The following is a 14,962-nucleotide window of genomic DNA, read 5'->3' on the forward strand; positions in this document are numbered from 1 at the left end:
ATTAATATTGCGCATCTAAAAGAAGATTAAAGATCACTTTAGCTTGACCTTTTGTTGACCTTTAAAGTTATCTTATGCAATTATTGTTTTGTTTATTTACTATATGTATACATTTTTATTCAATAAGCTTTTACAGTACTTATTTCTAGTAATCTTTAAGCTGTACCATCGAAAGTCGCTAATTACTCTTTTCATTAAATTAAATAATACAAACAAATAACAAACAAAATTGAGTTCACTGTACAGGGCTTTTTACCTTTTCCCTGTTGCCTTGAATTTAAATGTGTATTTTTATTTATTCGATAACTCGTGAATTTTTACATTACAATAAGTTGTCGGGAATTAAACAATTCTTACAATTTTGTTCCGCAACACTCTTTTCCTGGGATCAATATTGTTCGAATTTTCTCTTAAGATAATTTCGTGCAAATGCAAAGCGCAGGACGCATTTTCTTCCTTATGCCACAACAGAGAAAATTGCGAGAACATCGTCGCAGTTAGAGAACTGCTTAATGAAAACTTACCGTTTGAACGTGTCAGACTGACCCACTACTCAATTTCTGATCCTAATTAGACTAGGGTATAAAGCGGGTAGAACTATAAAACGCATCTACTAATATAGTAATATCACTATATATTACATATAAAACAAATTCTCCTCCAGCGCATCTATCTGTCTGTTTGTATTTGCCAAATGCGATAAACTCAAAAAATATGAAACAGATTTTCATACGGTTTTTACCAAAAGATGAAATGACTGATGAGAAAAGTTTTCTGTAAATTGACGTAAATATGACGAATTTTAACTGGCATGTGCCGCGTAGATTGCATTTTTTTTTAGATTGTATGTTCAATATAAATATTATTTGTAGACATTTTTTTTGTAATTCCTTACTGATATAATGTACTCAAAACAGAATATACCTACATAAATCTTATACCGGATGAAGCAGTGCGTTTCCAAGAAGGTTTTATTATATAATATTGTTATGAAAGTAGCTGCGCTTCGCTGTTTCAGACTTTCAATTTGGAATATTGACGTGACAGGCGTAAATTTCTTGGTCTTGTATGGACATATATATTCTACATCAAAATGAAAACCGGCTTTGCTTGGGTAGAATAAATAAAACTAAACAAATGCGGTTTATTGTATTTTAATCAATAGTTTTTTGTGGATAAGTTTCCATTGAGTTTACCGTACCCCTTCACGAAATTATTATTTGGAGCACACTTTCAACTTCAACGTTAACTTACCATCCACCAACCAATATAGGAGCAGCGAGGTGGAACAAACTCCAACAAATCTCCTCAAGAGGAGATTTAGCATTTTACTTAGTCACTTTTTTAGTTTGAAGTACTAAAAACTTATATTAAAATATTAAAAATTTACCTTTTTATGTTCACTAAAGTTTTCTTCTATTTCCAGATGCATGGAGTTTTGCGGGGATTGCATATAGGGAATTATTAATAATTACACTAATGACATTACTAGCATATGTATTAAATTAATTTCCGTATACCTTAGTTAGGAATTTACTATCTGATCATTATATATTATAGTAATTGAATAAGTAATTAATTTTGTAATTTATTAATATATGAATATCTGTTATTATTGTGTGTTAGTATTTATATATATTGTGAAATTTATTTTTAATTAGAGTCTAAGCTTTGACTATCTCGTTAGTCAACGTATAGATACCGGTTATTGAACCCTAGGTCAAACTAAAAATCAGTTTTGGTTTAGACATTCTTAGTAGTAGTCTTAAGTTCAGAGATATTTCCAGTCCCGTGCCTCAAAAACTACATAAAACCTACTAGCCTTCTAAAGTAAAGATCCTGAAGTCTGTATTTTATCGCGAATTTCTCTACGGTCTATCTTATCTTATTACAAGAGGACCTAATCGAGGACTAATATATCTGCTGCTCGAAATGCAGGACCGGACCATAAGTTTAGGAGGCCCTGGGCTAACACTACGTAGGGGCCCACCTACGACATACCTGAACGTAGACTTGAATTAAATTAATTGAATGTGTTTGATTAATAACAGGACTCGCAGGGCTGCATACTATACGATTTGTTTAATTTAATAAAATTATGGATTCTTTCGCATTATCGTCTATTGACTTGACTTAGCTGGGGCCCCCTTGGTAGATCCGGCCCTGTCAAAATGGACGCTAAAATATATATCTTCGTAATTTTAACATCACAAGTGAAATAACAATATTCTTAATGGACAAATATATATAACATATAATATTAAGGATAGAAACAGTTGTGGATAAGTTATCGATATTTGTTTTAAAAACAAGCAATATCTATTTGGAGAGCAATCATATTCCCACCATACAACAGGCGTCGGGAATCGATCTTGGAACTTGTACAACGTTATGCCGAAAATATCTTACACTGTTATTAAAAAATTGCACAGATATTTCATGTGATGTTACTATTTCTTTTTTTTTTCACGAATGTATTACGATAGAGGTTTTGTCTTTTTTTATTCGGATTGCATACTATTATAACGTTATAAGTGTGTTTTTATTGTTAAAGGGCTCCAAATTTTTTTTAAAGAAATATGGTTCTCAATTTGATTTATCCTTATTAGCTTGTAGTTTTTTTTTTTCGTTTAGATACTGTATCTACTCTACTCCGGTATACCACGTACACTCTTTGGTCTCATTTAAATTTGACAAAAAAATACCACCGTCTAAAATTACGAGATGATATTTTTATTGGCTCTAATTTTATTTATAATATATTTTCTCTCGGTCAGTGCCTCATTATATGTTCGGATGTTTATTTGTAAAAAAAAATTATGTGATTTTTTTTTACGAGGCGTCATCACAGTTCTTAAATTATTTTTTCTATATTTAGTGTTAAATTTTAAATAAATATTTACTAGAAATATTGTGATTATACTATATTTTGATCAGCTAGTAATAAATATAAAATAAATGATGTATTACTGAATATGGAGTCTGGTGTTTATGACTGAAAAAAAAAAATATATTTGTATCGTTGTATGTTAGTAGTTGTGCCAACCCGAATTTATGTATTTCATTAAATGAAATACACTTATTAAACTATTAATGTATCTAGTTTGATAAGTGATTGACTTTTACGCTTCACTTTACGATTCTCACTTTATTCCATTTACGTATAATGATTTAAAAATTTACTTGTTAAATCTCTTCGAGTCGAATTAAGTATATATTTTAATATAGATTTTATTTCTTAACAAGTATGACGCGCTGCAAATCCAAACATTATTATTAATAATATACCGTAACTACCTTCAGAAAATAAATATAGATGTGTATATATAAATTATTTAACACATTTACGAATAAATTTGATAGAATATCAGCAATTTTATTAATAATATATTTAAAAAAAAATTGTTGTTCGAATTTCAAATTTTTTAAATTCTATTTCCACCCAATAAAGGAATTTCGTTACTAGCACGTGTTCTAAATTCAAATTATTTTATTCAATATTGCAACATTACACTTACCTATTGATTGTTAAAGTAAAAACTATTAGCGGATTAAAAATAAACCATCTATTGTCAGGATCGTTTTAAAATATTTAAAATAAGCTAGAGGCGATAATTTCATTTCCACTATAAAGTTAAAAATTCCCTATCATATTATTTACATAGTTTAAGTTTTATTTATTAACGTGCAGTACATTCCGTTAAAGTTAAAATATTGTATATACATACATAGCTACATACTAAACGTTACTAACAATTTTTGTTTATATTTAATAATTTTTAATTATTAAAAACCTTTATGTTTAGAAAATGTATTTCATTGTTCAGCCATTATTTTAAATTATACTTTCAATAAATTTATTACACCTGTTAGTAATTTTGCAAACATAAATTGTATATACGCCGTTTGAAGAAAAACCCAATCTCTCGTGTAAATAATCCCAACTAATACCTAAAATCATAAAATGCGAGAAAGTTTGTTTGTTGGTAAAGCTTTCACGTCTTTAACTACTCAACTGACCATCAATAAATATAGTATATTAGGGGTACAGGTGGACAATTCTACTAACTTATATCGGTAATGGTAAGTTGTCGAGTCTATTCCGACCTAACATGAACAATTCTTTACAAAAGTTAACCTCTGCTTAATCGTGACTGAGGACCAATACTCATTTATATTGGTGACGATGGTTTAAACGATTCCGATTATATTTCGATCCAACTTTGACCGCAACTGGATAATTGCGTTTGTAGAATATTTGCTCTGCTGAACAGCAATGATTTCGTTATAGCGTTCATTATAGCGGTATAGCTAATACTTGCCTCCACCGACAACCCTTCCCACGCGTTCGGATACTTGTACTACTACTATATTTATATTTATATTTTGTTATATATTAAATACAAACATCTTTAATGCATATTAAAAACTTATTATTTGTTTGATACATATATATGTAAATAGGTAATGATAAGTGGTATCAGTTTACGAGCCTGCTCTTTGAAAATCCTATAAAAATGGAGCAAAATATAACTCATTTTAAGAGTATATGTATATGTTGTTTACTAGTATAATATATTTGACAGTGTAATAAACATTATATGTAATTCTGTATACTTGAATAAATTTTATTTGTGAATATAAATTATAATGTTAATCATTTTAAACTTTAATTTAATTGTACTCATTATATATTAAGGCTTTAACTATCCTAACTAGATGTAATAGAAAATATTGTTGTAAATGAAGATGAAATATCAAATATAAAAAATAAAAAACGAACGCAACATGTTTTATTTTTATACATTAAATATACAATTACTGTTTATCTGTGTCTATAACTATGTCTGTATGTCTGTTACTGTTAATCAAATTCGATGAAATTTGTTACAAAGCTAGCTTGAACTGTAATGAAGAATATATACTTTCATACAGACATATTTTTTTCATACCGAACACCTGAAAATTAACCCCTAAAATGCGTGAAAGTTAAAATACTAAAACCCATATACGAAAAACTTCAAAGCGAACGCTGTGAGTGTGTGTGTACTTTCAAATAGATTGGCAGTAACATCACCAGTGGATGCTGCAATCAACAAAGAGCCACTCTCAATGTTAATGTTTTTCGCGGTCGCAAAGTCGCGACAGCGACGCGCTTAACAAAACAATAAATTGCGAAATGCCATTGAATTAAAATAGAATACTTTCGGTAGAATACTTTCGGTAGTGTGAGCCGAGATGGCCCAGTGGCTAGAACGCGTGCATCTTAACCGATGATTTCGGGTTCAAACCCAGGCAGGCACCATTGAAATTTCATGTGCTTAAATTGTGTTTATAATTCATCTCGTGCTCGGCGGTGAAGGAAAACATCGTGAGGAAACCTGCATGTGTCTAATTTCAACGAAATTCTGCTACATGTGTATTCCGCCAACCCGCATTGGAGCAGCGTGGTGGAATATACTCCAAACCTTCTCCTCAAAGGGAGAGGAGGCCTTTATCCCAGCAGTGGGACATTTACGGGCTGCTAATGCTAATGCTACTTTCGGTAGTGAAAAATAAATAATGAAATACGATAAAAATTTAAATGTATTTAGAAGTATACTTAAATATTCTGTTTTTGAATAATAATAGTAAATTATTGTTTTATTATATTAAAATTAAAAGTCGTAATTTTTAAGCTATAGGTATATCACCAGTGACCTAAAACACGAGTCGCCATGGTGTGACGTTTAAGTGAGGTTAAAACTGTCTGTGAAAAGTAATTGTAGGTTATGTTACCATCAACTTTATCTATACGTATACAGGAAAAAGGGCAAATAATTATTAGATTTTAATAAGAAGGTTTTACAAACATTGAAATAAGCCTCATATAATACAATCGACTCTTAGTTGACAAGGATCTCGTTTTGCGAGTACCAACTAAACATTCCATATTCCAATATCATCTGGAACTTTGATAAACAACTTTTTTGGAGTTTCAATGTTAGTATTTGTACAACTAGATACTACACACCAACGATAGCTTTTGTAATTCATTATTTTCCCATAAAACAACAAATATACGAACAGTTAACGTTGAAGGAGTGCCGCTCGTATTTACACGTCCGTTGTTTTCTTCAATGTGACGTCACCAAAACGACTGACAGCGTTTTTGCGGGAACAAAAAAGGTTTAAAATTTAATTTAATGGCAACAAGCGTGTTTAAAACGACGAAATATATTTTTGTGGCTTTTTATTAGGAAAGTCAACATTTTGAAGTACTTTTTCAGGCATAGTAAAATACCCTATTGTTAAGTAAAGTTAACAATAAAATATTGTGACACATGCTAGCGACAGACAAAAGCAATTTATATTTTATAATTTCTAACAGGTTGGCAGACTCGCAAATGGGCCACCTAATGGTGAATGGTCGCTGCCCATAAACATTAGCACTAAGAAATATTGAACCATCACTTACATTAGCAAACGCCAAGTTTCCGACTCCGCAAAGTCCATAAATCATTCTTGGGGCAAGGTATCCGTTTTTATAATAAAATTCCGCAGACATTTTTAACTTTGCCGTTTGATAGATTTAAGTCATTTGTAAAAAATACATTGGTAAAGAAGGCATATTATTCGATACAAGATTATATAGATGATAAAAAAGCGTGGAGTTAATGCTTGTTGACTTCCAGGCAAGAGGCATAACATACATATATAATTGTATTTAACTAACATGACTGTATTTTTAGATGTTGAAAAAGAGTAACTACAAGTTTCTTGCCGGTTCATCTCGGTAGAATCTACATTCCAAACCGCTGGTAGCTTTACTTTTAATTGTTAGTTTTGATTTTTTTGAATGCAACCAACCTTAGAAACTGAGCGACGGCTCCTATGCGGCTATGCTTCCTGCGTGTAGTTACAGGCTTACTAACTTTTTAAGAGGGAATTCAACAATAGGAAGTGTTACTGACTGGCGGTAGGATATATAATATGTATTACCTCCCAGAAGCACAATGCCCTAACACCATGTGGTATAATAGAGATAAGACAACTTACATTATGGTAACTCCGTCTTCCACATCCAGTCCGGTCCCTTCGTTCCATAAGTCCATCTGGTTGAGAGGCGTCCTACACTGCGTTTACTCATCCTGTTGTTTCCTCGATGTTTCCTCTTTAGGACTCGTCAGCTCGATTTTTCACGACTTTAGTTTTTTGTTTCCTTATTCTTTGATAATTTTTGATAATTGCTTCAAATTTTTTTTATACATAGTTTATGAATGGTCAAAGATATATTTTTATTAAAAATACGTATGTTAATAGTATGGTAGTGACTGTTCCACGTGATATATTTAATTTTGGGCTAAATAGGGGGACATAGTCGCCAAAATCGAAATGAATAGAAACGCTGATCCGAGGCGATGATTAATGAGATAAAGACTCCGCTTTTGCCCAGTGTTGTGTGCTGCATTTAAAATTACCCCATTCTTAAATAATTTATTTATGGCATTTTTTGGCCTTTAATTTTTTTTGTTATCAAAAATAATTTAACTGAAAACATAACTGTCTGACATTACAAATATCAAGAGAATAAAATAACAAAGTAGGTACTTTACTCACTTTCAGATAAATGCTAAAATATGCAACATTTAAAAAATCCAGCAACAAACAAAGAATTTTACATAAATAAGCGAGTTTTTAGCGCGTTATAACAAATAATAAGCCCTTCGGCTTTATTAAAATATTAGTATAACTTTTTTTTTTTACTTTTAAATATTCATACTTTTCTTAAAAGCTGTGTCTTACTATGTTACAGTTCAGTATCGAAACTAGACACTTACAAGATACTTTTAGCAAAAATACAATAATTCCTAATAGAAGCGCGTTAGGTCTTTCATATTATTAAGGTATTAATAACACACGTGGTGCATGTATGCGTGTTGGTAAACTTGTAACACGAAGTTTCCAACTCCGCAAAGTTAATACATCCTTCCTGGCCATGGTATTCATTTCTATAATAAGATTCCGCTAGGTAGCAGAACACCTATTTTAAACTTTGCCTTTTAATAAACTTACCTCTAGTGTTAAATAAAACAATAGTTGATAAGGATTATTACGTACATCAATAATATCTATACGAAAAGGCCCTAAAATTCATATTTGCTGATTATGTTGACTTTATGTTTTTAAGGACTACTGCTTTTCTTGCTCTTTTTTTTTCTTGGTCTTCTATATACGTCCTAACCTTTTTTTTGACCTTTACATACAATTTCTTGTAACATATTGATTTCAATGATTAAATAAGAGTAAATAAGAAAATCGGTTTTAATAAAACACCCGTTACTGTACATATGTGAACGATTAATAAAATTAATAAACAATTGAAATGCATCAAATAAACAAAATCAGATAAACGGCAATATACATAAAAAATATTAATTATTTGTTAAATAAATAAGAGCGGACTTTCTATTTCTTTATTATTTTATTATATTTTAAGGTTATAAGACAATAAAAGATTATATATGAAAGACAAATATTTATTTAGCCATTGTAATAGCTGTAGTAATCGTAATATTGTATCAATTAATAATTACAATAAAACCAATTACCCTAATCAAAATCAAAATATACTTTATTCAAGTAGGCTTTTACAAGCACTTTTGAATCGTCATTTAACAAACTATTTAAAGTAAAGCTACCACCGGTTCGGAATGTAGATTCTACCGAGAAGAACCGGCAAGACACTCAGTAGTTACTCTTTTTCAATAACCAAAAATACAGTCATGTTAGTTAAATACAATTATTCTAACTTTGTATATATAATACTTACTTTGTATATCGATAATTGCAAAAACACAATTCATATGTTCATCAATAATTTAACAAAAATATATCACAAAATTATATCGTACCTTAAATGTTAGCAGCAACTTGCTGGTCCAGGATCAAAGTGAAAAGTAAAGTCAAAAAGTGTTCTGTACTGTTTTTTTTTTGTATCTTGTTTGAAGTAGTGCTGTTGGCATTATTGGCCTTTACAGCGTCACCGGACGTTCGGGCGAGTGCTAGACTCAGCCCTAAAGTTGAGCGCTGAGCTCGAGGTTGACGTTCGTCCTGAGGGTGTCTCCTATGAGATCGCACCTCAGCTCAGAACGTAGTCGGTGGGGTGTTTTGTACCGAGCTTCCATCACTCATATACGCCTCACTACAAATCATGTGACTCACAATATTGAACAGAAAAGTACCCTCTTTTTTAATATCAATGTTATCAACATAATTCAAAAATAACTTAAATTAAATTATTATTATTACAGAATTGATTAAAACATACAATACATAGTGTAAGCCTTGTTTGTAATTGTCTAATTATTTATTTATTTCTTACTTAATCTGACACGCGCGTACCAAGCTCGGCTCTCAATCGTCCCGTCCACGGCAACGGGCCGACCGTTTAGAAATCCGTTCGCTGTAGAGGCTACTTAATTTAAATAAATAAAATTTAATTTTAGTTAAGTCACATCGTGTTATTTGACAATGTAATATTATTTTGTAACTTAGATTTTAAATAACATTTAAAACGTAAGTAAAAATAACATTTGACTCTGATGCTGTGGAAAACGTATACAATTTCATAAAAACGATCCCAATAAATGTGGGTCTTAATTTTTAAATAGATAATTTTTATAAAATATTTAAAACAATAAATTCTTAACTTAGCATTTTAATTTATATTCATCTACAAACGAAAATAATACGTAATGTAACTTCAAATAGGTATGAGATGATGAAACAGTTTTAGAAATACAAAAATGCATAATGGGTATATACCATTGTATATAGTCAATCAAATTGGTGTGATATCAAGATTCGTTTTATATAGAAATATTTATCAAAAAAAACTCTCCCTTTAAATAAATAAATATAAACAAGTACAATAGCGTATCATGCAGTGGGTAAAATAAGATGGGGTCGTCATGTTTCGAACCCTCCTAAGCAATAGATCATCGGAGGGACTGGGGAGGAAAGCAGTTTTCGGTACAGTTACAAAGAAAATTTAAGAATTTTTTCTTATGATTAAAGACAATCTATATAAAAAAGTTAAGTGACCCAATGTATAGAACACGTGATATTCCACCAAACTTTTTGGGGTTAAGATTTTTATACTTATTTTTTTATAATAAATCTCATAATCAGTGATGAAGGAAGACGTAAGGGAACTCTGTGTTGGATGAAAATCTGCCACATGGGCACCAAATAAACTGCAATAGCAAAATACAATTGGGATGTTACAATCCTTTAACTAATATGCACATAGTAGAACAGTATTGAATATCCAACTATGCAAAAAAAAACTAAGAAAAGTAGTTAAATATATAACATGCAGATCAGATGCAGTTCTGAAATAGTTTGAGAGTACAGTGTCTAGATTAAGACTATATCAGCTCCTATTTTTGGCTTGGAATTCATATCTAGTTCAGGACCAGTCACAGTGGCAACAGCTATAAATTTTCTCTTTTGATTCGTCGTAAACTAAAAAAAATTGATGTTTTTGAATAATGTTGCAAATTTTTTAAATCATAAAATATATATAAGATTTCACTAAAGTTCAGTATTGAATAATTATTTACTTAAAATTAATTGTGTATTTTGTATAGATATTTATGTTTGTAAATATCATTATATGATATATACACTAAAGGCTATACAAATACTAATAAATCTGCATAATTTAATTGCGTACGCATTATAATATTTATGAATAAACTAATTAAAAGTTTCATAAAAATATTTTTCTTGTTAACTGTACATTTATTTTAGGACCCTCTCTAGTTTTATAAAATGAACCATTATAAACATTTACTTTTATCTTTGATCGTAAAAAGTTCCTGATTCAAATTCTAGTTTCAAAAGATATGCATTAATAAAGTGTATTTTATTAACGATGAAAAAAGTTTTTATGTTAAAAATTAAAATTGCCACTTCATTCGCGCGCATTTAATTATAGTGTATACACAACACGTGACGAATGCCCTATTTTTTCATCCTTGTTGCAATCTTATGAGTGGATCGTTTTCTAGGTTATACAAAATCTTGCACTCTAATTTTAAAAACATAATAAAAAGGAGAAATAACAAAAAAAAATTAAATTAAAGAAGATATCGGTTGAAATACACATGACAAGTAAAAATAAATAACAGTTTGCATAATGTTGTCTTAGATTTTCGCGATTATTACACATTGAAATAAAACTAGTTTTTAACGGATTTAATCGCGTATATTAATTATTTTTAACATCCCGACGTTTCGAGCACTTTGCAGTGTTTGCAGTCTGCCCGTGACCACGAACACTGCAAAGTGCTCGAAACGTCGGGATGTTAAAAATAATTAATATACGCGATTAAATCCGTTAAAAACTAGTTTTATTTCAACAGTTTGCATTGTGAGAAGTTTATTTATCTCGACTTTTAATAAGTAGGAACCTATTGGCTTTAAGCATATCTATTATAAATAATTATCAAAGTCTGCAAATATTCGATAACCAGTACAGCGTGTTATAAAAGAAAATAAGCCGAATTCAATTTTATATTTTCGTCTTCGAGCGACTTTTTTTTTGTCGTTATTTGCCAGCAGTTCATTACTCATGAAGCCTTAAATCTATGATATTTTCATTTAAGCTTTAATATTGTAAAATTTGGCTCTCTCATATGTTCCTAGTTAGGATAAATTAGGTATTGCGTGCGACTAGGTTATTGGAACACTGAAATCAACAGGAATTAAAACGCCTAATATACTCGTTAATTATGTTCCTAGTCGCTAACATTATATAATAATATTCGTGGCGGCTAAACCAATGTTACCTAAATGGGAACTTTACTGCATACAATATAGCCCATAAACGATATATTATGTTTGATCAAATTAGTTTACGGATTAGCTCGCTGTTTACATATTGTCATCTCCGTCGCGTACTAAATAACATGTGTTACAATGAACATAATATGTATATTATACTTAGCCATATTTTCTAAATATAAAATTTATATTTATACAAATATGGATATAAATGTTATATTATATTAACACAAAAGGTGTCCTACAAATTATCTGACCGATATTTGTTCCAGCGCACTCGGGTACGCGACCCCGGGTCTTCGAATCACCATTATCACACCTTCATCCATTCCGTGGAAGTGGTGTCCCATCCCCCTATTTCCTTCTCCTCTTTCCTGACCCTCAAGAGAGGGGGAACCTCTCTTTCTACCTCCTTCATGGCTCTATATCCTTACATCGCCTTAAATTTGCGACAAGTGGGCAAGGGCTATCCAATAAATCCCGTAACATCGGACAGGTTTACCAGCTAGTAAAAACAGTGTAGCCGTAATGCTTTCTGAGGAGCTTATTAATTGAGAGTGTTACGACAAACTTAATCAGCACCATTGTCCACGGCGGCTTTGAATATGGTCGCCGCAATGCAGAGAGAGCATATATTCTAAAAACCTAATTTGCGTCTGATCTGGCCATCGTGAACACGTTCTTCCAAATATGCTCAGCACCTTATCACGAAGGTTCCATTCAACTCAAATTGACTATCTATTGACCAGAAGGTATCATATCGGCAAGGTGACTAACTGCAAAGTCATTCCAGGTGAAAACCTGACTGCCCAACATGTCATGGATTATATAGTAGCCACGAAAAAGAAACTAGCCAAAAAACGCAAACCTAGAATCAAGTGATGGTTGCTGATATGACCAATGCGGAAGGACTTCCTGGCAGAGGTTCAGAGGCAGAATTACCTATTAACTCGCACCGAAACTACCCAGGAGTTCTGGGATCGAGTCCAGTCGGTGATTACCGTAACGGAAAAGCAAGTTCTTGGCATTTCTAAGGGAGGGCCAGTCATCGACTTGAAAAAAGAAGACCATGTTTAAAGAGTGGTAGTAAACCAATTCTCCTGAAGATAGAGACGAGTACAATGCAGCCAAACGTACTGGCCGAAGAGCTGTAGCCTTAGCGATAACTTATCACCATTATTGCTTTAAATAATAACCATAATTGCTTTAAAAAGAAACCGATTTGATAAAAAAAAGTATTGGCTTTGAACGTTAATTATTGGAAACTGTTGGTAAGTTTTAAATAAATTCGCTTCGATCGCTGAGTGAAAGAAGTTGTGTTAGCTTTTTTCAAAATAAACTCTTTAATAACTGAAAATAATTTGAATATTTCAATAGTATTTACAAATGAATACTACAATTTTTTATGTTTTTATATTTTTCGATTTCGAAAAGCAACCAATTCATTTATAAAATATCCACACCATTCATAAAAAAGATACTCATTTTATAATAAAAATTGCATTTCCATTAGAGTTGGGATAAAATTACGAAGTGTTTAGATATGGTATATACCTATTCCACGACCACGCTGAATCTGTACCGAGGACGGCCATCAAAGGGGGCCAAGTAAGGTTAGGTGAGTGGGCCAGTTTGTTATAATATACTCAAATCTTCTTTGAATTTTTCTAACAAATTTAAAACTTAGTTATAACTTTAAAAAAAAAATCGTGCGTTTATATACATATACGTCTCGGGCAACTAGCTAATTAGTCATTAAATTAACAGCCTTGTCTTTTTAAGCGACGAAGTTCAATAAACACGTTGAATGACATTCAGTCAACAGATCTTCCGTTCGTATATAATATTAGGTACCTACTTTGCTTTAGAATATAGACACACTTAAAATATAGAAATGTGCTGAAAGTTAATATATACAATTTTATTTAATAATAATTGTTCCAACTTGTCCCTATATAGTACTATATTATAGTATTCTTTAATGGTTGTTTTTTTTTTAATACTCATGACACAGTAGAGCCGGTATCAATTTAATAAAAAATATAATTATTAAATATAATTTACGTTCGGCGACAATATCGAGTGATGTAGGTGTTTTTAATCCCCTTAATTATCTGTTTATCACCCTTATTATACATACCCGTGGTGTTGGATTTATTCTTTACACACCTTTGAAATTTATATATATTAAAAATGAATCATCAAAATTGGTTGCCAATCAAATATATTAATACCACAAAAAGTGAGGCATAATTATTGACAACCAAGTTATTTTTTCATGTCTTCCCTAATTTTAAATTTGTTGATTTGTTCAATCGGAATATCTTCTTGTATATTAAGACTAGTTTTGAGAGTGGTACATACATTAAAAGCCAGCTAAGGTCGTGAACGATAAAATCAGCAATTTGGTTATCCGGAGATAAACCGGGGCTACCAACATAGCTAGCATGATTAGTCAAACTGAAATGGCACCAACGTACATCGAAGGACCAATAACCGTTGGAACAGAAGAATCATAGAGTGGATACCACTGATTGCAGATGCACCGATGACCTAAAGAAAGGCGAGACACAATTGGATGCGGAAGGCGGAGAACCTCGGAAAGTCTATGTCCAGCTGTGTATTACGCTAATAGGTATAACATACGTATTTTTATATAATAAAATAAATCATTGACTTTTCACGAACTATATCATTTATTTAAAAAAAAATGTAAACTTTCTTCATTCAATGCGAAGACAAAATTAAGAACAAGTAAAAAAAAAATTAGTAAAATTATTTAATTTTTTTATTAATTATATCCAGTATTTTAAGAGCGCTTATTTGATTTGCCGCTTCTCTCATGTCTCGATGTCATTTTTTAACCGTATGTTTGTGTAACTACTGCTACACAACTACTATAGTCAAGCCAATCGATATAAAGCATCGTGATACTATTACATTATTTATTCCTTATGTATATATTTGTATGGTTTTTATTTTTAATTCTATAGAAAATAAAATGACATACGAATCATAATAAATAACTGAAATAATTATAATATATTTATAAAGGGAGTCCAGATCCCAAAATGTATAATATGATTGGATACAAAAAACTTAAATATTTTTTTTTTTTTAGTTTTGGCTT

The 14,962-nt window shown here is 31.0% G+C and overlaps 1 protein-coding gene across 1 annotated transcript in view; it reads left to right on the forward strand.

Annotated features, from left to right (window-relative positions):
- LOC125066439 overlaps positions 1–12,866 on the forward strand; it is a 59,468-nt gene extending 46,602 nt beyond the window's left edge. The window contains exons 7-8 of the mRNA XM_047674509.1: positions 12,105–12,340; positions 12,705–12,866. Of these exons, the coding sequence (XP_047530465.1) occupies positions 12,105–12,340; positions 12,705–12,866 (398 nt within the window). The remainder of the gene's footprint in view (positions 1–12,104; positions 12,341–12,704) is intronic.
- The last annotated feature ends 2,096 nt before the right edge of the window (positions 12,867–14,962 follow it).

Source organism: Vanessa atalanta, chromosome 9, assembly GCF_905147765.1.
Source record: "Vanessa atalanta chromosome 9, ilVanAtal1.2, whole genome shotgun sequence".
NCBI lineage: Eukaryota > Metazoa > Arthropoda > Insecta > Lepidoptera > Nymphalidae > Vanessa > Vanessa atalanta.